This window comes from Mustela nivalis, assembly GCF_964662115.1.
Source record: "Mustela nivalis genome assembly, chromosome: X".
Taxonomy (NCBI): domain Eukaryota; kingdom Metazoa; phylum Chordata; class Mammalia; order Carnivora; family Mustelidae; genus Mustela; species Mustela nivalis.
Window position 1 is genome coordinate 92,455,764 of NC_139040.1, and position 21,219 is coordinate 92,476,982.

General features: G+C 52.1%; 2 protein-coding genes across 3 annotated transcripts in view; both read left to right on the forward strand.

Moving 5' to 3' along the window:
- Positions 1-811: 811 nt before the first annotated feature.
- On the forward strand, positions 812-6,497 carry CFP (complement factor properdin). The gene is made up of 9 exons (XM_082718077.1): positions 812-968; positions 1,050-1,200; positions 2,652-2,827; positions 3,277-3,447; positions 3,580-3,771; positions 3,969-4,142; positions 4,349-4,540; positions 4,697-4,808; positions 6,266-6,497. Exons 1-9 carry the CDS (start codon positions 905-907, stop codon positions 6,429-6,431), a joined length of 1,398 nt encoding a protein of 465 aa, XP_082574203.1. The 5' UTR covers positions 812-904; the 3' UTR covers positions 6,432-6,497.
- A 4,222-nt stretch (positions 6,498-10,719) lies between these two features.
- SYN1 (synapsin I) overlaps positions 10,720-21,219 on the forward strand; it is a 47,278-nt gene continuing 36,778 nt past the window's right edge. For both annotated transcript variants that reach the window (XM_082718125.1, XM_082718126.1), the window contains exon 1: positions 10,720-11,289. In XM_082718125.1, coding sequence (XP_082574251.1) covers positions 10,913-11,289 — 377 coding nt within the window. In that variant the 5' untranslated portion in view covers positions 10,720-10,912. The remainder of the gene's footprint in view (positions 11,290-21,219) is intronic.

The window sequence follows — 21,219 nt, forward strand, 5'->3', positions numbered from 1 at the left end:
TGTTGAATGGAGTTTTTTAACACACAGCACCTACTGCATGCCAGGTACTGTTCTGAGGACTTTTAAAAAACCTTAAACTCCCAATCTTTGCAACAAACTCTGTGCTGTAGGCTGCGGGGGGGAGGGGTTGTCCCCATCCCCGGTTACTCTGAAAGAACACAGCCAAGCTGATTCCCTCCCCCAGGCCAGTGGGAGGGGGTGTTCCCAGCTGGAGCCCTGGGACAGCCGAAATCCCCAATTCACTCTCAAACCCTCTCCCCACACTCTTTTCAGTTCCCCTTCTCACTTCCCCCGCTGCTGACCTGCCCTGCCCTGGCTGACCGAAGGCAACCTCACTCTCAGGAAAGGGGATGAAGCAGTGATCTCGCTGCCTGCCCCACTCAGTCAGGAGCACCGCACTGAGCTCCTTTCACCCTTGTGAGGTTGACCCCATTGTGGTAGAGACCGCATTTCCGGGGAGGGGGGGTCCGGGGGGCGGGGAGGTGAGGCTCAGTGAGGTTCAAGCGACTTGCCCAAGGTCACACAGCTGGGAAGTTTATGCTCCATCTCCTCTCAGTAAGAATGTGCCCAGGGGACACTGATTGAGTGCTAAAGATATGGTGCGCAGGGCGTGTTTGCTGGGGATACAGTGACAAGCAAGATCGGACCAGGAGTGAGACAGGAAGTTGGTGGGAAGCAGGAGGCTTCAGGGCAAAGGTGCCAGTAGAGAAGTCGGAACTGCTGGGACTCTGCATGGCGCCCTTCGCACCGCCCCCCCCCCCCCGCCTCCCCCGCCCCCTCCATTCCCAGCTGCCCTTTACCCGCCCACTTCCTCCTGGTCCAGTTCCTCTTTGCCACGGATCCCAGAGCCAGGTCAGTCTGTACAAAGCCAGGCCTCCTCCCCGGTAGGGTGGCAGTGCTCAACATGGGCATCCGGGGACACGTTCCTCAGCTGCTGCTGCTGCTACTCATCCTGCTGCCGGCCACAGGTGAGTGCAGGAGGGTCCAGCTGGCCCGCAAGGGCGCCAGGACTCATCACACCGCTGACCATGTCCCCCACCCTATTCCAGACTCAGCCACCGTATTCTGCTACACCGAGTATGAGGAGTCCTCCGGCATGTGCAAGGGCCTCCTGGGGGGAGGTGTCAGTGTGAAAGACTGCTGTCTCAACCCTGCCTATGGCTTCCAGGAGCCTGGCAGCAAGCTTTGTCAGGCATGCAGGTGAGGGGGAGCCTGGGGTACAAGGGCCACCCAGAATTGGGCCCTCTCCTTCTCTGGAGTTTCCAAGGGTGACTCCAAGACTCCAATTGCCACCAGAGCTTAGGGTTTCTCAGCCTTGGCTCTACTGACATTGAGGGCCAGAAAATTCTTTGTTGTGGGAGCCTGACCTGTGCTTTGCAAAGCCGGTGTTTTGCAGCATCCCTGGCCTCCCATTAGACGCCAGGAGCAACTCCCCCCAAACCGATGGTGACAGCCAAAATCCTCCAGATATTGTCAAATGACACCCCCCCCCCGCTCCAGGGCAGAGTCACCCCTGCTTGAGAACCACTGCCATAACTTACATTTACTGAGCCCCCCCCCCCCCCCGCCTACTGGAAGCATTGCAGAGGTCAGGCATAGTTGGAGGATTTCTGAGGGTGGCTTTAGGCTCCTAATCATGACGCCAGCCTACATGTAATGAGCCCTTACTGTATGCCAGACATGTTTTCCCACAGCTTAGCATATATCCCAGATACACCATGGGAGTGGGGAGCTTGAGGGTTTTGGAAGGCAGCCCCGGACCCCTAGTAAGGTCAACAGTTGACAGCTATTTAGTATTATGCCATGCATGGAGCCAGGGAGAGATCTGGAGTATTTCTCTTCTTTTTTTTTTTTAATTTTTTAAAAGATTTTATTTATGTATTTGACAGACAGAGATCACAAGTAGGCAGAGAGGCAGGCAAAGAGAGGAGGAAGCAGGCTCCCTGGTGAGCATAGAGCCCGATGTGGGGCTCCATCCCAGGACCTGAGCCGAAGGCAGAGGCTTAACCCACGGAGCCACCCACGCGCCCCTGGAGTATTTCTTTTCTTAATTTTTTTTTTCTTGAGAGAGAGCAGGAGGAGGGGCAGAGGGAGAGTTTCACATGCTCAGTGTGGAACCTGATGCGGAACTCCATCCCACGACCCTGAGATCATGACCCGAGCCAAAATCAAGAGTTGGTCGCTCAACTGACTGAGACAGCCACCCCCCGCCGCCCCAGGTGCCCCAGACCTGGGGTATCTCTGACGGGGTCTCTGAGCTCACTGGGACCATGGCTCCTATTAAGAAGTTTCCATTTGCCAGCTACCAATCATGGTGGTGGCCTGGTAGGTTTCTGAAGCAGTTATGGGCCCTTAGTCCTACATTTGCTTACTGCATGTCTGGAACTAGCCTTGGGGGACTTCAAAGGGTTCCAGATCCCCAATCATGAAGGTCAGTGGTATTATTAAGTACTTACTGTGTGCCCTCCTCTTCCCGTTCGATCCCCAGCATCCCTGAGGGGTAGGTGCTCTGATCAATCCATTCCACATGCATTTATCCTGCACACCTGCCTATGCCTGCCCTCACCCTGCAGTCCCGTACACCGCCCACCCCCCACCCCCCGCCCTGGCCAGCTCAGGCTAGGGTAGCACACGTGTGCTCCCCTCGACAGGCTCCCACGATGGTCTCAGTGGTCTGCATGGGCCCCCTGCTCGGTGACCTGCACCGAGGGATCCCAGTTGCGGCACCGGCGCTGCATAGGCCACGGTGGGCAGTGTGCTGAGAAGGTGGAGCCTGGAACCCTGGAGTGGCAGCTGCAGGCCTGCGAGGACCAGCCGTGCTGTCCTGGTGAGGAGGCTCAGCGAGGAGGCCGAGCACTGTCAGTTGGCTGGCCCTGGGAATTCACAGTCAGGGCAGGGGCCCAGAGGGTAGGACCGCGCCACCTGACATTTGCGAAGTGCTGAGGAAGAGGCTGGTGGGGTTGGAGGAGAGCTGTGGGAAGCAAGGTCCAAGGAGAGACCCCCTCCCCCCTCATCCTTGTGGGCCATGGTGAGGACACTGGCTTTTACTGGGTGCTGGCGGGCAGAAGAGAGATGTGATCTGACTCCAGGTGTGACAGATCCCTCTCACTGTCCGGAGGAGGGCAGATGGTCTGTGGTGAGGGCTGAAGCAACAGGACCCACGGGAAGGCAATGGTGGTGGATTGTGTGTGGTGGAGGACGTGGGGCACACAAGGAAGCAAGGACCCCTGAATGATGGCCCCACTTCTCTCCTGTCCCCTCTCTTCTCTCCCACAGAGATGGGTGGCTGGTCCAACTGGGAGCCCTGGACGCCTTGCTCTGTCACCTGTTCCAAAGGGACCCGGACCCGTCAGCGAGCATGTAATCAACCTGCCCCCAAGTGTGGGGGCCACTGCCCAGGAACGCCACAGGAGTCTGAGGCCTGTGATACTGAGCAGGTCTGCCCCAGTAAGTGAAGGTCACTGATGCGGGCACCGGGGACGGGTCTGGGGGGTTACGGAAGGGAACTTCCAGGGTGGGAGGACTTCAGCACACTGTGACCATACTTGGTGTCTCCCCACACCCCCTATCCCACTACAGTACATGGGGCATGGGCCGCTTGGGGTCCCTGGGGCCCCTGCTCAGGGTCCTGCAATGGCGGACCCAGAGCGCCTACCCAGAGACGAAGCCGCACGTGTTCTGCACCTGAGCCCTCCAAGGAGCCTCCTGGGAAGCCATGCCCAGGGTCGGAGCACGACACCCGGCCCTGCTCCAGCCTGCCACCCTGCCCAGGTACACAGGGATGAGGCCCCTGTCACTCTGTTTTTCATTCGGGCACAGATGCTCTGCCATCTCAGGGGACAGAGATCTTCTAGCATGTGATCATGGAACCCTTCAGTTTGGGGCAGTCTGCTTCAAGGGTCTAGGGGCTGAGGGGGGTGGGGGATGGAGGTGGCCTTTCTTCTCACACCTATCCCCCACCCCCACAGTGGCTGGGGGCTGGGGGGCATGGGGCCCCATGTCCTCCTGCCCTGTGACCTGTGGCCTGGGTCAGACCCTGGAAAGCCGGAAGTGTGATCACCCTGCGCCCCAGCATGGGGGCCTCCCCTGTGCTGGTGAGAACACTCGAACCCACATCTGCAACACAGCCGTGTCCTGCCCTGGTCAGTAGCTCGAGATGTGCCGTCTCTGTGCCTAAGCCCCTCACCCACCCCTGCTGCCCGGTTCCCACTGCTGATGCCTTGTTCCTGCCTCAAATGCCCCCATTCCCAGCCCCAATGCCTCGGCCCCCATCTCTCCTCACTGCCACCCCTTACCCCAGTCATCATTCCTTCCTCCAAATCCCCTCACTGGCTCCCTGTCTCTGCAGTGGATGGAGAGTGGACCTCCTGGGAGGAGTGGAGCCCCTGCACCCGTAGGAGCGTAGGCAGTATAAACTGTATGGAGATCCCAGGCCAGCAGTCACGCTCGAGGAGCTGCAAAGGCCGTAGTTTTGGTGGTCAGCGGTGCCCCGGGGAACAGCAAGACATCCGTCATTGCTATGACATCCAGCGCTGTAGATGTGAGTGCCCCCCACAGACTCCACTGTGAGGATGGGGCCGCCTGTGTAGCGGCGGGGGAGGGGGTTCTGCCTTTCCCTTGAACCCCGTGTCCCTGCCACCTCTTTCCTTCTCCCTCTCACCACCCCACTGAGACCTCTCACTCTGACTCATTGCAGTGAAAGGCTCGTGGTCGGAGTGGAGTTCTTGGGGACTGTGCATGCCTCCGTGTGGACCCAACCCCGTTCGCACCCGCCAGCGCCGCTGCACAGCTGAGCTCCCCAAATTCGCGTGAGTCAGGGGGCAGAATGGGGGCAGAACGTGCCCAGGAAGGGGGTCACGAGATCCGTATGTGAGCAGTAAGGGTGGGAGAGTCAGCTTAGCTCCCCACAACCAGGACATCTGCCACTGGGTCTAAGGTGCCTGCCTTGAGAAGTATCCTTTATCTACCTCCTGCCCAAGAGGAGAGACACTGAAGAAGCAGCCGAGAAAGAGGCTCCTGAGGGGAGAATGGGTGGCCTCTGTGCCCTTCAGGAAGTTTCTCATTCAGTCCCTCAGCCAACACGGCCACTGCATAGTCCTTCCTGTGACTATGCACTCGGCCCTCTTGGTTACCTACACTTCCATTTGCTCCTTTGGTCACTCAGGCCTTGGTCCGCTTACTCATTCCTTCAGTCCCGCCGCATCTCACTCAACGTCTCACCACCCCGAGACGCTTGAGGCCTTTTCCACAACAGTTGCAGACACAGAGAACCCAGGTCCTGTGGGTTCCCTGAGGGCTGCTGGTCAGCACGGCCCTGCCAGAAGGCAGATGCGGAGAGGTGGTACAGGGAAAGGGGGCTGACACCCTGCCCTGGAGCGAGGAAGCTGATCCGGTGTCACCCTGCAGAAAGGGGTCAGGAAAAGCATTCCCAGTGTCAAGACTGCGTGAGCAGAGTCCTGGACCCTGGTGACCATTTCCCAAAGCTGGTTTCCTGGTGGCCCAGGTGTTAGAGAGCAGAAAAACACTCACTCCTCCCTTCTTTATTTCCACATACGTCAAGCCGCTAGATGAAGTGGGAGATTTTAAATTCATGGAAGGTCTGCCATCTGGGAAATAGTCTCCAGCTCTAGGGTTTCTAGTGGGTCCTGAAGAGGAGTTAGAGGTGTTGAGTGGAGGCAGGAAGCACTTGACAGAATAGAGAAATGAATGGATTTGATTGAGGGAACGGGGGTGAGAGTGAATGAATGGAATGCTTGTCTTGTGGGAGGAACAAGCCAGGCACAGACCATTCTGGATGTGGGACTAAGTCTGGATAGAGGGGAAGAGAGAAAGATTGGCTGGGGGCAGGCATGTGGGCCCCAAAACAAGGCCTTGAATACCAGGGCAAGGCATTTTGTTTTGTCTTGTTTTTTTCCCCAGTGGGCAATAGGGCGAGATGTAAAGGGATTTGGAGGTAGGAGAAGGTAGTTCTTGTTAACTAATAACAATTACTAGCATTTATTGAGTACTTAACTGTGTACCAGACACCACCCTGAGCACTTGACCAAAATGAACTCGCTTATCCTCACTTAGCCCAGTAAGCTGGGTCTTATTATTCTTCCAATTATTCCCATTTTTCAGATGAGTACAGGGAAGATAAAGAAATTGCCCAGTATCTCATAGCTAACTAATAGTGTTGGACACAGTAGGCACTCAATAAGAGTTTGTTGAATGCATTCTTGCCTTCCCTGAGTTTCTCCCTTCCATTCCCCCTCTAATGCCCCAGGCCCACCATTACCGTGGTCGAAGGTCAGGGTGAGAAGAACATGACCTTCTGGGGGACACCATTTCCGCGGTGCGAACCTCTGCAGGGACAGAGGTTGGTGGTGGAGGAGGAACGGCCATGTCTACACGTGCCTGCCTGCCAAGATCCTGCGGATGAGAAGCTCTAACACCTCCCTCTCCCACTCTGACACCCTGCCCTCCCAGACCTCAATAAATGGGCCACTTCCCCAGGAGTGGGACAATAGCATCTTCTAGGCCAAAGGGTACAGCACAAGCAGGGTCACAGTGGCTTGTTGTGGAAAACAGTATTTTCCACTGTGGTCATAGTTTGGCAGAAGTGAAGTGGAGTATCAGTCCCTGTGCCACTGCCTTAGCTCCAGGGTCTGCCTCCCCCACCCCCACCCCTTGCGCAGCATTGCGGGGCGCCCAGCACGTCCCTCTGCAGAACTCCGGGTCACAGGTTTTCTGGTTGGCTACTCGCCCTGGTGGGCACTTTCTGATTGGCCGGCATGCCTAGGTTCCCACCCGCCGGAGCCCCTTGGCTGGCGGGCTCCGCATCAATCAGGCACCGAGCAGAGGCGGCAGAGGCGTGGCTAGGGTTGGCACCCAGCCGCGTGAACACCTGCACCCACCCACTCCCAACAGCCCAGATCCAATGCCGCAATTAGCGGAGACCGAAATGGGGGTGGCGGTTGGCCGGGGGTGGACCGAGGAAGTGCCTGTGAGGTGCTCTGAGCTGGGGCGGGAGCGAAGAGAAGCCAGAGTCAGCACCTGCCAGAAGGGGCCCCTGAGACAAACCCAGACACATATTCCTTTAGTATTTGTGCATTCATTCAACACTTTATAGCGTCTACTGTATACTAGGACGAAGTCTGGGCATCTGGGGTGGAGGAGGACTGGTAGAAGGAGAGGACATGTGAGAGAGGGAACAAACTCAGAATATGCGATCCTTTCGTTGAACATTTTTTTCAACACTTATCAACGCCTACTGTATACTAACAATAGTGCTGGACCTCATGGAGAATAGAGGAGTCAGAACAGCACGTGTCTCCACAGTGAAGGGAACAAACCCAGACACTAATGCTGTTAGCATTTGCTCATTCAGCGCTGCACTAATTAGCATTTACTGAACACTTAGCCCCTCATGATGAGACAAATCACAAGAATCATCATAGTTATGGTATTAGCTAATACTTAGAGAGTACTTACTGTGTGCCTGGTAGTGTTTTAGGTTGCACAGCATGAATTCATTTACTCCACAACAAGCCTATGAGGGTCGCTATTATCGTTATTCCCATTTATAGAGGAGTAAACTGAGGCACAGAAAGGTAGCAGGCTGGACAATTGAAGCATGATGTGTGGTGTGAGAGGAGGGACCCCTCTGTGGAAGGGTTCAGTTGGGAGATGAGTGACACCTGGATTCTGTCAGGGTGCTCACTTCTCTGGGTCGATTCCCCCCATAAGATAGGTCGTTGATGGGTCATCTTGGGAGGAACGAGCTGAAAGGGAGAGGGTACGAGAGGTACATGTCTATAAGACAGTGGAACTTTGGGCATCATGAAACATATCTTTGTGTATGTGTGATATGCAGATCGATAGGTCTGTGCAAGAATTAAGGATGCATTGAGTGTATGTGGAGTGCGTGTAAAGTTACACCTATGTGTGTGCATAACAGTCTGAGTTATAGGTGTGTGTGTGTGTGTGTGTGCACGTGCCCACATGTACACGTGCATTGAGATGTCATGGACATATATGTGTGTGAGTTATAAATGTGGGTACAATACTGATTACAAACATATGTCAAGGGTGTGTGTTTGAAAGTCATGGTTCACCAATGCACAGCAAAGAAAATCATTCATGGAACCCCTTCTATTTGTTCATTCCTGCTAGAGAAGATGGAGACAGTGCAGAGAAGCCCTACCTCTGCACCAGAGAGCTGAGACACTCCTAAGGGGAAATCCTCATTCTTCTGCAAAACAATCTCCAAAACATTAATTTCTGGAAACCGAGCCACCTGGAGAAAGGGAACGATGCTGGGGGCCATGAGTCCTAGAAACGTGGGAATAGGAACCCTGAGAAGAGGCATTCTGGAGACATATTCCTAAGGGGAGCAAGATAGGTCTATAAGACTTGCAGATGCTCCTGTGCCCCAGAGAGGGCACCATGGGTCCAGCACAGCTTGTTTACTTCAGTTACTGAGCAAAAAACTGAGAAGCACATACTTCTAAATGTTGGAAAATATGTGATTCATGGGAGTTCCCCATCTGGGCAACACTGGGATGCTGAATGCCTGAGACAGCATCCACGAAAGAGAGGGAAAGAATGGCCAAAGCAAAGGCTTTGGAGGTAGGACTGAAGCTGCCTGGCATGGAGGAGGGAGTAGAGAATGGTTTGTAAGTATTGGACTTGAGGACTGGAGAGGCTAGGGGAAGAGGGTATGGAATCTGAGTCCTGGGGATCCTGGCCAAAGATGATCCTTGAGAGAGAGGTAAAGGACATTACTGGTGGAAGTCACAGCACATGTGAAAATATAAAGGTTTCCTCCTCCCCCCACCCCTCCCACACCCTTAGAGATGGGTCAAGTGATCATCTTAAAAGATGAAACCAAGTCTCAGCGGGGATAAATCACTTTTCCAGGGATATGGTGGAAACCTAGTTTGAACTTTAAATACTCTGACTCTAGACTCCACACCTTTACTACCTTGTTTAAAAAGGCCAAGGACTTAATGCATAAAGAATGAACAAATGAATAAATGGATGATTTACCTGAAAATCCTGCAGACAGAGAGACTCCAAATCTGCCTTTTTCTTACCGTACCTTCTTTTACCTCACTTGATCCACCAACATCACTCACTATGGCCCACAAGGACCTGCTCAATGTGGTCCCTGCTAACCTCTCTGACCCCATTTCCTGCCACAACCCCCCCCCACACACACTCACGTTGTTTCAGCCACACTGACACCACTTTCTAGCACATTCTTTTTTTAAAAAATGCATGGATCACAAAGTGAACATGACCCTTTGAGAATGAATTGGAGCTCCTGGATTCCTTCATTTGTAAAATGGGAACATTTCCCACCCCATTGTATTGTTGTGAGGGTTGGATGAAATAATACATGTAAACAGCTTAGTTGGGTGCTGTCAACAAATGATTGCTTTTAAATAGATTCACACTTTCATTGTAGTCAGGATCTTAAAGGAGCTGACAGGGTGGCTTCCACAGCCCCCGCTGCCTGGACTATCAAGGTCATTTGCTCATGTGGCAAACATCATTTGGCACCTACTGTGTGCATACCCTAGGATGGGTCTGCCTCTGTCTGTGGAAAGTTCTCTGGTGCGGGGGAGACAGCCATGGGCACTGATGATACCAGATGGTTATGGTGGGTTTTGGCTTTTCCAGGGCAGAGCAATGAGGGCATATAGAATGAGTCTGTGTGTGTGTAGGGCCTGGGTTGGAGGGACAGAGATGGACACACATCAGGTCTGGAGCTTCAGGGAATGTGTCTTTGTGGCAGATCTAGGTTTATCGTGATCATCTGTGGGTATGTGATTTGTCTGGATGTGCATGTTCGTTTGAGTTTCCTTGGGTCTCTGTGTGTAGGTGTGGTGCCTGTGTGTGTGTGTGTGTGTGTGTGTGTGTGTGTGTGTAGGCATATGCGTGCATGTATGCATGCATGCCCACATGTGTTACCCTGGGCATCTGTGTAGATACCTAGATCAGTGTGATCTCTGTGTATACGTGCCTCTGTGTTTCTTTACTTTTGTTTGTGTCTATATGTATCTCCACATGTGTGTCCTTCCTCTGTGCCTCCAGGCCCCAGCAACCCAGGGCAAGGCTGTGTACCCCGCCCAGGTGTCCAAGTCTCCCTGTCTGATGCTGTCTATGCCACCCCCACACCCTCTCTCTGCCTAGCTGAGCCCGTAGGATATGGGAAATTGATCTCCCCTTACAGGGTACTGCTTGTGACCCCCATCTGTCGCGGTGAGGAGGTTATTTTTCTACTTTTGATTCTCTGCGTGTGCCTCTATTCCCCCCACACCCCACATGACTTCTGTGGTGAATATCAACACTGGAAACTTGAGTATCTGCAGAGAAACCTGCGTGTGGGTGCGTCTGGGTGTGAAGACCAGAATTGGGCGGCGTGGGGGGGGGGTCTTGCATGACCACTCACCCCGACCCTCCCGAGAAATATCTACCCCGCCCCCACCCCCCAAATTGCGCATCCCCAATCGGACGAGGGGGAGGGGAAACAGGATGCGGCGTGGCGCGTGCGCACTGCCGCCTTCAGCACCACGGACAGCTCCTTCGCCCCCGCCTGCCGGCGCGTGCCACCGCCTCCCCAGCACTGAAGGCGCGCTGACGTCACTCACCGTTCCTCCCCAAACTCCCCTTCCCGGTCGCCTTGGTCGCGTCCGCGCCGCCGCCGGCCCAGCTGGACAGCACCACGAGGGGCGCGAGATAGGGGGGTACGGGCGCGACCAACAGCTCTGCGGCGGCGGCGACTCAGCGCTACCTCAGTCTGCAGCGGGCAACCGAAGAGTCGCGTCGTGCCTGGGAGCGCAGCAGTGCTCTTGGGCCCCGCGCGGTCCGCCCCCGCGGCTCCTGATCAGACTGCCCCTAGGACCCCCTGCCCCGCGCCGCAACCATGAACTACCTGCGGCGCCGCCTGTCGGACAGCAACTTCATGGCCAATCTGCCAAATGGGTACATGACAGACCTGCAGCGCCCGCAGCCACCCCCGCCGCCGCCGGCTGCCCCCAGCCCCGGAGCCACGCCCGGTCCCGCGACTGCCACTGCCGAGAGGGCCTCCGCGTCTGCCCCTGTGGCCTCTCCGGCTGCCCCTAGTCCTGGGTCTTCGGGGGGTGGTGGCTTCTTCTCGTCTCTGTCCAACGCGGTCAAGCAGACCACGGCAGCCGCGGCGGCCACCTTCAGCGAGCAGGTGGGCGGCGGCTCTGGGGGCGCAGGTCGTGGGGGCGCTGCCGCCAGGGTGCTGCTGGTCATCGACGAGCCCCACACCGACTGGTAAGCAACTGCCGCGGACGTCTTCCCGCGGGCCTGGGTCCCCAGATAGTTCCACGACGAGCACTTACCAAGCACGGCTTGTGTAACAGGCACCTGGCCCCCTAGCCTAAACCCTTTTCCTTTAAATTATTATACCGTGTGCATCCTCTGTGCCCCACCCTTGCCCCCCACCCGGCCTTCTCGATCCATACAGGGAGCAGTTATCCGGCGCCTGCTGTGTAACTCCTTCCCCAAAGACTTGGCTTTAGGATATCCTGTGAGCGTTCCGGAGCCTAATGTGCCTTGCCGCCCCCCCCACCCCCCCCCCCCGCCAACCCTCACCCCAAAGGCCTTGTCCTTTAATGGATCTTGTTAGCATTTTTCAAGTACCTGCAGTGTGCCTTCTCTAGGAATCCTTCCCCAAAGCCTTTGGCTTCCCTGAATTTTGTGAACATTCATTGAGAGTTTGCTCTGTGTCTTGTCCCCCTCAAGTCTTGCCCTAAGGCCTTCTCTCTAACAGATCTTGTGAGCATGTATCCAGAGTGTGGTATGTGCACCATCCCAACCCTCCCCCCAAAGACCTTTCAAGCTATTCAGTGAACGTGGATTGCCTGCTGTGTATCCCATCCCCTCTTCTCCCCGAAAGTGTTGCCTTTAATGGATCCTGTGAGCCTTTATTGAATGCCCTCTGTGTGTCCCAACTCCAAGTCCCCTCTCCAAGAGCTTATTGCTCCAAAGCACCTAGAAAACATTTACTAAGTGCCTGGTGTATGCCCTATCTCCAAACCCCTTTCTCAAACGTGTTTTGCTCAAATGAGTCCCATGAGCATTTTTGAGGCTCTGTGTGTGACTCATCTTCAGACTCTCCCCCAAATCCTTTTCCTCCAATGGATCTAGAAAGCATTTATTGAGGGCCTTGTTTATTCTCCATTCTCAGGCTACTCCAAAGACCCTTCCTTTGGTGAACCCACCTAGAATTTATTCCCTGCCTGCTGTGTGAGCCTACTCGAAAGCTTCTTTCCTCCAGTGTATTCAGCAAGCATTTATTGCCTGCTGTTTACCCCATCCCCAAACCCTTTCCCCAGTGACATCAGTTTGCATGTGTTGAACACCTTCTGCATGACCCAACCTTAGACCTTCTCCATAAAGACTTGTCTCCAGTTAATACAGTGATCAAATATCTAATACTTGGTATGTGCACCATTTCAGTCCTCTTTCCAGAGGCCTTTTCTTTTTACTCACCCCTTGGAGCGTTTGAGGAGGACCACCGTGTGCCTGATTCTATGCCCTCACCACAAGAGCCTTTCCTTTCATGGATGGAGAATCAAGCTTACATAGATCAGGCTTCTGCAGCCCCATTCCCCTTCCCTGAAGACTTTTCCTCTAGTGGATCCAGTGATTGTATGCCTACCTCTAGCCCACCTTCCAGCAAAGACCTTTTCTTTTAATGGATCCAGTGAGCATCTCTTTTTGTACTGTCTGCCAGGTGCTTGATTCTAATCACCTTCCCCCAGAGACCTTTTCTTCCTATGGCTCCTGTGAGCATTTATGGAGTGCTGTCTGTGTGCTCTATGTTCACACACCTCCTTCCCAAAGTCTTTTTCTTTTAGTGGATCCGGTAAGCACATATGCAGTGCCTGCTGTATGCAGGGAGTAGACATCTCTTCCTTATCCCTAGAAGAAATTGTGCCAGTCATAAAGCCTCTCCCTAGGGTCTTTTTTTTTATTAATCTAGAGCCTAGTTTATAAGGATTACCCTTTTTCCACTCCCCTCAATGTCCGTAGGATTCCCTCTCCCAATCTTAAGTCCATACCCCAAAAGGTCTTTCTTCTACTTAAGCCAGTAAACACTTACTTGAGTTCCTACTATATAAGGGCCATTCTGAACGCCTTCTTTTCCAAGTCTGAAAGTTGCTGTCCTGTTTCAAGACCTCTCTCTCCAGGAGTCTACTTCAACCTAAATTTATTGAGTACCAGCTCTTTACTGTTTAGATCGCTCCTCCCCCGCTGCCTTTACCTAGCAGCCTTTCTCTCTATTCAGAGCCGTTTATTCACTCTATAGGTATTTACTGCATAGTTTCCATGTGTCAGAGTGTGGGAGGTATCCATTTAGCATTACTACATACTAGGAAGATCCCTCCTTCAGTTCCCCTTCCTTTTAACCCCAACTACCGGCTGGATTCTCTACATCTTTTTCTCCATTCAACCTCACAATTGTTTAATAAACACTTACTATATACTAAGGTCCTCATATTCAGTGCCTCTTTCCCTCCCCCTCTTGAAGCTCTAATTCCCCCTTTGACAATCCTCATCTGACCTTTGAGTCTATGCAATCTGGAAAGTTCACAATGTGCACCTACCGTATTCTGGCGAGGTCCCCTCCCTCCCTTCGCAGCCATCTTCCCAGCTGCTTCCCCCCACTAATTAATCCAAAAAGCATTTGTTAATCTCTGACCGTATTCTTTTCAAACAACCACCTCCTTTTCTCCATCAATCCATAAAGCAGTTCTTGAACACTTGCTGTAATTCCTTCACCAACATCCTCTCACACAGGAGCCATCTTCTTGGCTAAATTTGCTCCACTGAAGTCAACAAACATTAATGGGGCCCCTGCTGTGTACTGGTAGCCACTCTCCTTTAGACTTCCCTTCCCCACTCCCACACTCCAGGAAGTTCCTTTGCTGCATTTTCCTTTAGTCCAGCAAACATTTATTAATTATCTACGGAATACTGACAAGACCCTCCCCCTTTCCATAATTACAACTCCAATGTTTTCCATTGTTTTCGAAGTTATCTGGCAAGCATTTATTGAGCACCTGTTAAATTCAGTGAAAGATTCTTCCCTTCTCATCCTGCATCTCAGAAACCCCCCTTTATCCAGCTGTTCTAGTCTTTTCTTCTGGTCAATCTAGCAAGTGTTTACTTAGTGTCTACTATAGTTGGGGTGTGATGGACTTGTATACGCACGGCAGGCTCAGCGTGGGGAACAGAGACCTCTGCATCACCTGCCTACAGATACTGCAAATACCATCCAGGCTTTGGGGATTTCAGCCTGGAATAGAGGAGGAGTTGTGCAGACTCCGTAATGGATTGGACTCCTAGATAGAGTCTGACACCTTTTCCACCAAATCTCACCACTCTCACCCTTTCCTGGGTCTCAGGTCCTCTGTGGTGCACACTTGCAAACTCTGAGTTGAGAATCATCTCCCCCTTTTAAAGAGAAAGTAGCTGAGTGTTTAGTTCAAACTGCAGGTCACCTACTGGCTTATAACCAGGATTTTGTTTTCTTCATGCAGTAGTATAAATGAAAATAGACTCTAACAAGAAATATATTACACATAGTAAGTGGGATTATTACCATTTAGTGGAACTGTTACTCCAGGAAATATAATCAGTAATGTATGCCATGTATTACATGTGGCATATGCTCTATCATACATTTGCTATATAATTGGTTTATAGTACATAATACATATATATATACATATGTGTGTGTTTTTCTTTGTGAAATGGAAGAAAATGGAATAGAAAATATCAAACTCCATTGCACATAGTAAAGGTAATCATTTACTGAAAGTTTCATTCCAGTTCTATAGGTATGTTTATGTACCTTCTAGGTACATACATGGTTAGTATGTAATATGTAATATATGATATATTACATAAGGCACACTATATTATATTTGCTGTGTAACAGTAGAGGTGTCATATAACATATATTACATATATCTCTTCTTGTGGCTTCTTTTCTTAGACTTCCCTGGAAGCAGGCCCTGAGACTCTGAGGTTTGTGTGCAGATTTACTGGGGAGAGCTCTTGGGAACAACACCTGTTGCGGGGGAGGAGTGAGGGAAGCAGGATTTAGTGGAGGGAAAGGTTGATCTATGATGCAGCCACAACAGAAGCCTCAGCCAACACTTGGGGGGAGCTAGGGAGCTAGGATGACCCTTCAGAGAGACCTTCATGGGGGGGGGGTGTCCAAGCTTTTGTATTCTTACATCAGTCAATCATTAGGCATGGGCTGCCCCCTGGAAGGAGGCCTTTTCTTGGGGAAGGCAGACCCCTGCTGAAGAAGGCAGTTCCCAGTGAGGGACTCCCAGTGAGCACTGAGAGCCTTCAGCAGCAAATCTCCCCGGAAGTTGGGAACTAGATAGGAAGGCTTGAAGGTGAGCACATGGTGTGGCGGGTGGAGGCGGGGTGGGGGTGGGTAGAGCAAATGGGAGTGGGGGAAGATCTGAGGGGAGCACAGAGTCCACTCCTTATACTGCTCAGATTCACTTCTTAGATTAAGTTAATCGCCCCATCTGGGCACAGCATCTCCAGGATTGTGATTGGTCAGATTTTCCGGGGAGGTGGGGGAAGCTTGAAAGAGAACGGGTTAGTAGCCTCCACTGCTGCAGAAATAAATGATCTGCTTCTTCCGTTTCCTTCTTCTACCATACATTCTAGATTCCCCTCCCCCTCAGCTAGCGCCTCTCTTGGTCTCTGAAGCTTACCTGATGAGTGATCCATTCCCTCATCCTTGAGGGATCCCTGAGCCCTTGGTCCCCATGCCCTTCTCAGGCTGTGGCCACTGTCCTTGTTCATTTCCCTGCAGAGCTGTGCAAGGAGTACCCACAGACAGCCAAGAAGATCGCCTGTGTGCCAAACATATCTCTCCCCACCCCCCGCTCTTGCCGTGTAATAACAACCCCACCTCCTCCTGATGTTCAAGGCCACGTACCCCTGTGAAGACAGTGATTCATTCCGCTTCATATTCATTGGCGTGTGAAACCTAGGTGTCCAGGTGGCATCCGTAGCTTCGAATGTAATAGGATTCTTGCTGTGTCCCCTGGTAGCGGTGTTCCCCCTTGGAGAACCAGGACCTCTAACCTTGCAGAGCCTTGAGGGAGCAGGAAACACCCGTTCCAAAAGTGGATCACTGGGACTGATGGTAAGCTGGGCCCCTCCTACTTTCTCCTCCGAATTCCCAGACCCGTATGTTCTACCTACTGGGAACACAGCACAAAGAATGGGCCACTGATTTGGGGTGCTTTGGAGGACGGTGCCCCATTCTTTGACAGTATCATGTCCAAGCTAGCATCTTCGCCCTGGCTGCAAGCTGTTCCAGACCAGCAGCTCCTGGGTGCTGTGATGTATAACATCACCAAGCAACTCCAAGGTCATGGGCCCTCTTCAGGACCTCCTTTGCTATCAATTGTGTCCTTCCATTTGATGCAGTGTTATGAGAGATCTCATACCGGTGGCTCCAACATTGGGTAAGCCCTCGGGCAGTGATACTGGCTATGACCCTGCGGTCGGCAAACCCCCCACATACAATATTTATGTCAAAATGAATCCTTCGTCTTTCCAGGGTGGATGGGGCCCAATGGAGTCAGCTCGCCACCAAGTGGCTAGCTAGGCTTCTTAAGGGATAGGGACAGTGCCGTGTCACAGGCTTGGTGTTGGTCTCTGCTGCTGAAAAATTGGACTTCAAGCAATAATGCCATTGGCCCCACTTAGAGCCACTCTCTCTGCTTGTCCTGCTACTTCATTCATGGGCCCATCTGCTCGCACTGGGGTGGCCGACTTGAGAGGCTGGCTGACATCATCGAGCTGACTCATTCCGTCTACCTGGTTGTTTAGTGCCTCTTCCATTGTGGATGCTGTCTGGTGGGTGTTAACACACAATGCACAAATCTTCCCTCCTCACTTTTTGCCCACTCCCATGTCCACCCACGTTTCTGTGCCCCAGACCTTCTTGTCCTGATCTTCTTTTTTTTTTTAAGCTTTTATTTAAATTCCAGCTAGTTAACACACAGTGTGATATTAGTGTCAGGTCTACAGTCTAGTGAGTCAGCACTTCCTTACGTTGCCCGGTGCCCATCGTCTATTTCACCCTTGCCCTTCCACCCCTGTAACCATCAGTTTGTTCTCTATAGTTAAGAGTCTGTATCTTGGTTTGCCTCCCCGCCTTTTACACTTTGCTCATTTGTTGTGTTTCTTAAATTCCGCCTAGGATTGAGATCATATGGTATTTGTCTTTCTCCACGACTTACTTTACTTAGCATAATACTCCTTGTCTTGATCTCCTAATATTTTTCCTTCAAGGCCTCCGATCAGCCAAGCCACCCACCATGGCCCACCGGTGAATGTATATTCTAATGGTGGGCCATTTCCCTTTGCTTGCTAAGTAGATTACCAGGGGCCCAGCCCAAAGCTCTGCCCATTGGGAGCTCTGCCACTGTCTTCCACAATCACCCTGAGTGGGGCTATGACACAGCCTCTGTCCCTTTTTGGCCTCTCCCCACACACCAAACCAGTCCATTTGTGAACCAAGCTGAGGTTTTTTCTCCCTTCCTTCAGCCACTGGCTGTGAGGGGTCCCCTTGGTGAGCTGAGAGAGACATCCGGGCACCAGGATGGGTGACACGGGCATCGGGATAACCTGTTCAGTTAGCTTGCTCAGTCCTGCTTAAGCCTGATCCCAGCTGCTGGGTCCATGTGACGTTATTATTTGGTGGGCCCGGCCAGACCCAGCTCATGAGGGGCACCCAGAAGCACAATCGCTTGGTGCCCCATAGCCATGCATTCTGTCTCTTCCAGAGCCTGGTAGGGCACCAGAAAGTGGTTCTCAAGAGTCACGTGATTCTCTGCTGCAGATGGCCTGGCTTTGCTCCAGAACCCCCAAGGCCTCCCACTCACACTTCCCATAAGCTCCACATTGCATCTTTTCCCACTACTGGCTTATCCAGTATCATAGGATCTGCGGGGTATATGGCCTAAGTGGAAAGATGGCTGGCACCATGGTCTGGCCCTCCTGCCGATCCCTTTCTGCTCTGGCCCCCGTTCAGGGAGGGCAGCCTAATGCTCCCCCTGAAATAGGAATCAGAGTAGTATCTTCAGGTGTGGGATAGGCTGCTTCTAGAACCTGGTAATGCCTACCAAGTGCTATGCGCTTTTCCTCGTGACAGGAGGTGCGAGATGTGATGTTTTGCCCTATTATTTGGAGGGGGCTGTCCTGGGCCTGCCTTGGGCTATTGGACCCCTGGAACTTTTACTAATGCTCCGGGCCCCTGAGTCTTTGTAGTGTTCATCTCCTGCCCTCTGGAGAGCATACATCTTAGCCAGACAACGTGCTACTCATCCCTTGCTTGTCTTGCCCAGTCAATAAGATGCCATTGATAAAGTGGTCCAGTGTGACATCCTGGGGGATGTCCACATGGCCCAGTGCCTTTGGACCATAGAATGACACATGGTGAGAAAGACAGCATGACCCCATGGCAAGACCTTCAACAGATATTGCTGTCAGTTCCATGTGAACATGAAAGATCACTGATCTTCTTTTCTGGTCAGAATAGAAGAGTGCATTCAGGAAGTCAGTGGCTACCTGCTGGACCCGAGTTCTGCTCTGACAATGGCAGCCTATCCAGTATAGCTGCTTCCCTTAGGGATACTGCTTGGTCGAGCTTTCAAGAGTCTGCAGACATTCTCCAGGAGCCGAACTAGTCCATTCAATGGGAGATACGATGGGACTAACACCCCTGCATCCCTTAGATCTTTCAAAGTAGCGCTAGTTTCCACCATCACCCTTGGGATAGATATAATCTTAGCTTGGATTTGCTGATTTGATCGGAGGGTGAGGGTGTGGTTCTAGAGGCGTCCATTTGGACCTTCCCACCACAATAGCTCTTACCCCACAAGCCAAGGAACCCACGGAGTGGTTCTGACAACTACAGATATGTCCAGTTTAATTATGCATTTGCGGACTGGAGAAGTGGCCGTGGGGTGGACCTGTGGACCCAGGGGACCCACTGTGAACGGGACCTGGGACAGGACTTCAGTTACCACCTTCCCACTACTGTGCTTCTCAGCCCGGCTGGTGCCACTCTTACCAGCATATTCCTTATTGATTTTGTGAGTTGGGTAGATCCTCTGGCCCTTCCCATAGAACATAGTCAGCTCATGAGTTTCCTAGACTCATGTAGCATAACTTCTCTAACATGTCTGCTTCTTTGAGTCCTTTGATCCTTTCTTCCACAGTCTGCCATGGAAGATTTGGCATTTCTGCTTTACTTGGTGTGGGCCACTGTTTTCTCCAAGCCTCCACAAGTCATCCAACGGTCCTTGCTAGGGTTTCCAGTTCTGGGTCCTGGGAGAGCGCTCCAACTTCATGTTCCACCTCCTTGTTCCATTGTCCTTAGGACCCAGCTTCTTGCATACTTTTACAGCTCTTGTCAGTACATACTGGCCAGATTTTTCAGCTTCTGTATACTGTTTCCTTCCTTTGCAAATATACCTCTTCAATCAGATGTACTAGGATTTGACCCTGCTTATTGATCTGGTTGCTAAGAGGGAAGGGAGGGAGGTTGTGAAAGGGGCGAGCATTGTTTTAAAAGGCACCTGCTTCCTTCAAGGCCTCTGTATTACCTTCAAGTAGAGGGAAGGTCTATATTTTAACAAGGAGGAGAAGCCTACCTCTGCAGGCCCAGTGGTTCAGGTGAAGCAGTAAGTTTAAGGTATTACATGCATCTTCCCAGATATCCCCATCCCAAGTCTAAGGGCTTCAATCATGGCCTATTTGGGCCCTGATCATGACATAAGAGATGTGCTAGGCCTGAGAATTCAACCTCCTCTGAAGTTTTGTTACACTTAGGATCATGCCCTAAGTCCCTGGTCTTCCCCAATGCCTGCCCTCCAGTTGCAAAGGATTAGGGTTTCTTTAAATGTAACCAAGGGGATCCTCTCGCTTCCACATTTTGCTTTGGATTAGTGATCACTCACCCTGAACATATCCCATCTTTCTTCAGCTAATCATTGGCATTTAGCAAATAGTCACTGGAGTCTGCTGACCATTTCCTCCAGGCCTTTAGAGTACCAGGGACATTTCACCAACTGGTGCACTCCCTTCTGCCAGATCTTATTACAGTTGACCCTCAGTAAAAGTTACTGATGGCCCCACACCCCAGGGGATGCCACACTGTAATTCTTATGCTCATGAGAATGAACTCCACACTGCCTCTTTTCCCACCACGGACAAGTCCAGTATCATGGAATGTGCCAGAACATAAGGGTGTGAGTGGTTTCCTGCTGGTACCACAGTGCAGACCTGCCGCAGAGTGTGTTATGTGGCTACAGTATGTGGGTGGCTTTCCGTGCCCCCCAACAAAGGAGGGTTCCTCCTTGCCTGCTGGCTGCTGGGTGACCCAATTCCAGAATGGCATTAGAGTCTTTTTTTGTGGTTTGACATCTCTGGCACACTGGTTTAGGCTGGGTTCTCTGGGATCGGATTTCGAGGTAGGCATTTGTATGCAGGAGGCTTGGGGGGGGGGGAGGGGGATGTGTGCATTTAGGATCAACCCCGGTAAGAAGGGCAGGGTTGGGCAGAGGGGACAGCTGGTCCACAAGGCAGCTGCATCAGAGACTGACTAGGGGGAACGCCTGCGGGTGGGATGGTCCTTCAGAGTCAGCCTATACTGAGGCCAAGAGGCTAGCCTTTGTATTCACCCATGGACCAGAGAGAAGACACGGGCTGCCTAAAGTAGGTCTAACCTTGGCCAAGGCAATTCTCTATGAGAGAAGACAGTTCCCAGTGGGACATAGCCCTAAGATGTCACCAGCTGACACTCAGGGTGCATTGGCTGTGAAGAGGCCATCTGAGCAGAGCACCACAGTATTCACTATACTTAGGGTCAAAAAAGTTTGAAATATGGGGCACCTGGGTGGCTCAGTCAGTTAAGCATCTGCCTTCAGCTCAGGTCATGATCCTGGGGGTCCTGGGATGGAGCCCTGCATGGGGCTCCCTGCTCGGTGGGGAGCCTGCTTCCCCCTCTCCTCCCCACTCTTCTTCTCCTCTCTCTCTCATTCTCAAATAAATTAAATGAAATCTTTTTTTTAAACTTTGAAATACAGTGATAGAGTCTACACTCATCATTATTTTATAAATGAAAAAAATGTGCCAGTCTCAGAGAAA

Bases quoted from the DNA above. Each gene is read 5' to 3' on its own strand.
- CFP (XM_082718077.1), top strand. From the start codon at position 905: ATGGGCATCCGGGGACACGTTCCTCAGCTGCTGCTGCTGCTACTCATC. The intron at 1,201-2,651 runs GTGAGGGGGAGC...TCCCCTCGACAG, and splicing joins AAGCTTTGTCAGGCATGCAG to GCTCCCACGATGGTCTCAGT. The intron at 3,448-3,579 runs GTAAGTGAAGGT...ATCCCACTACAG, and splicing joins TACTGAGCAGGTCTGCCCCA to TACATGGGGCATGGGCCGCT.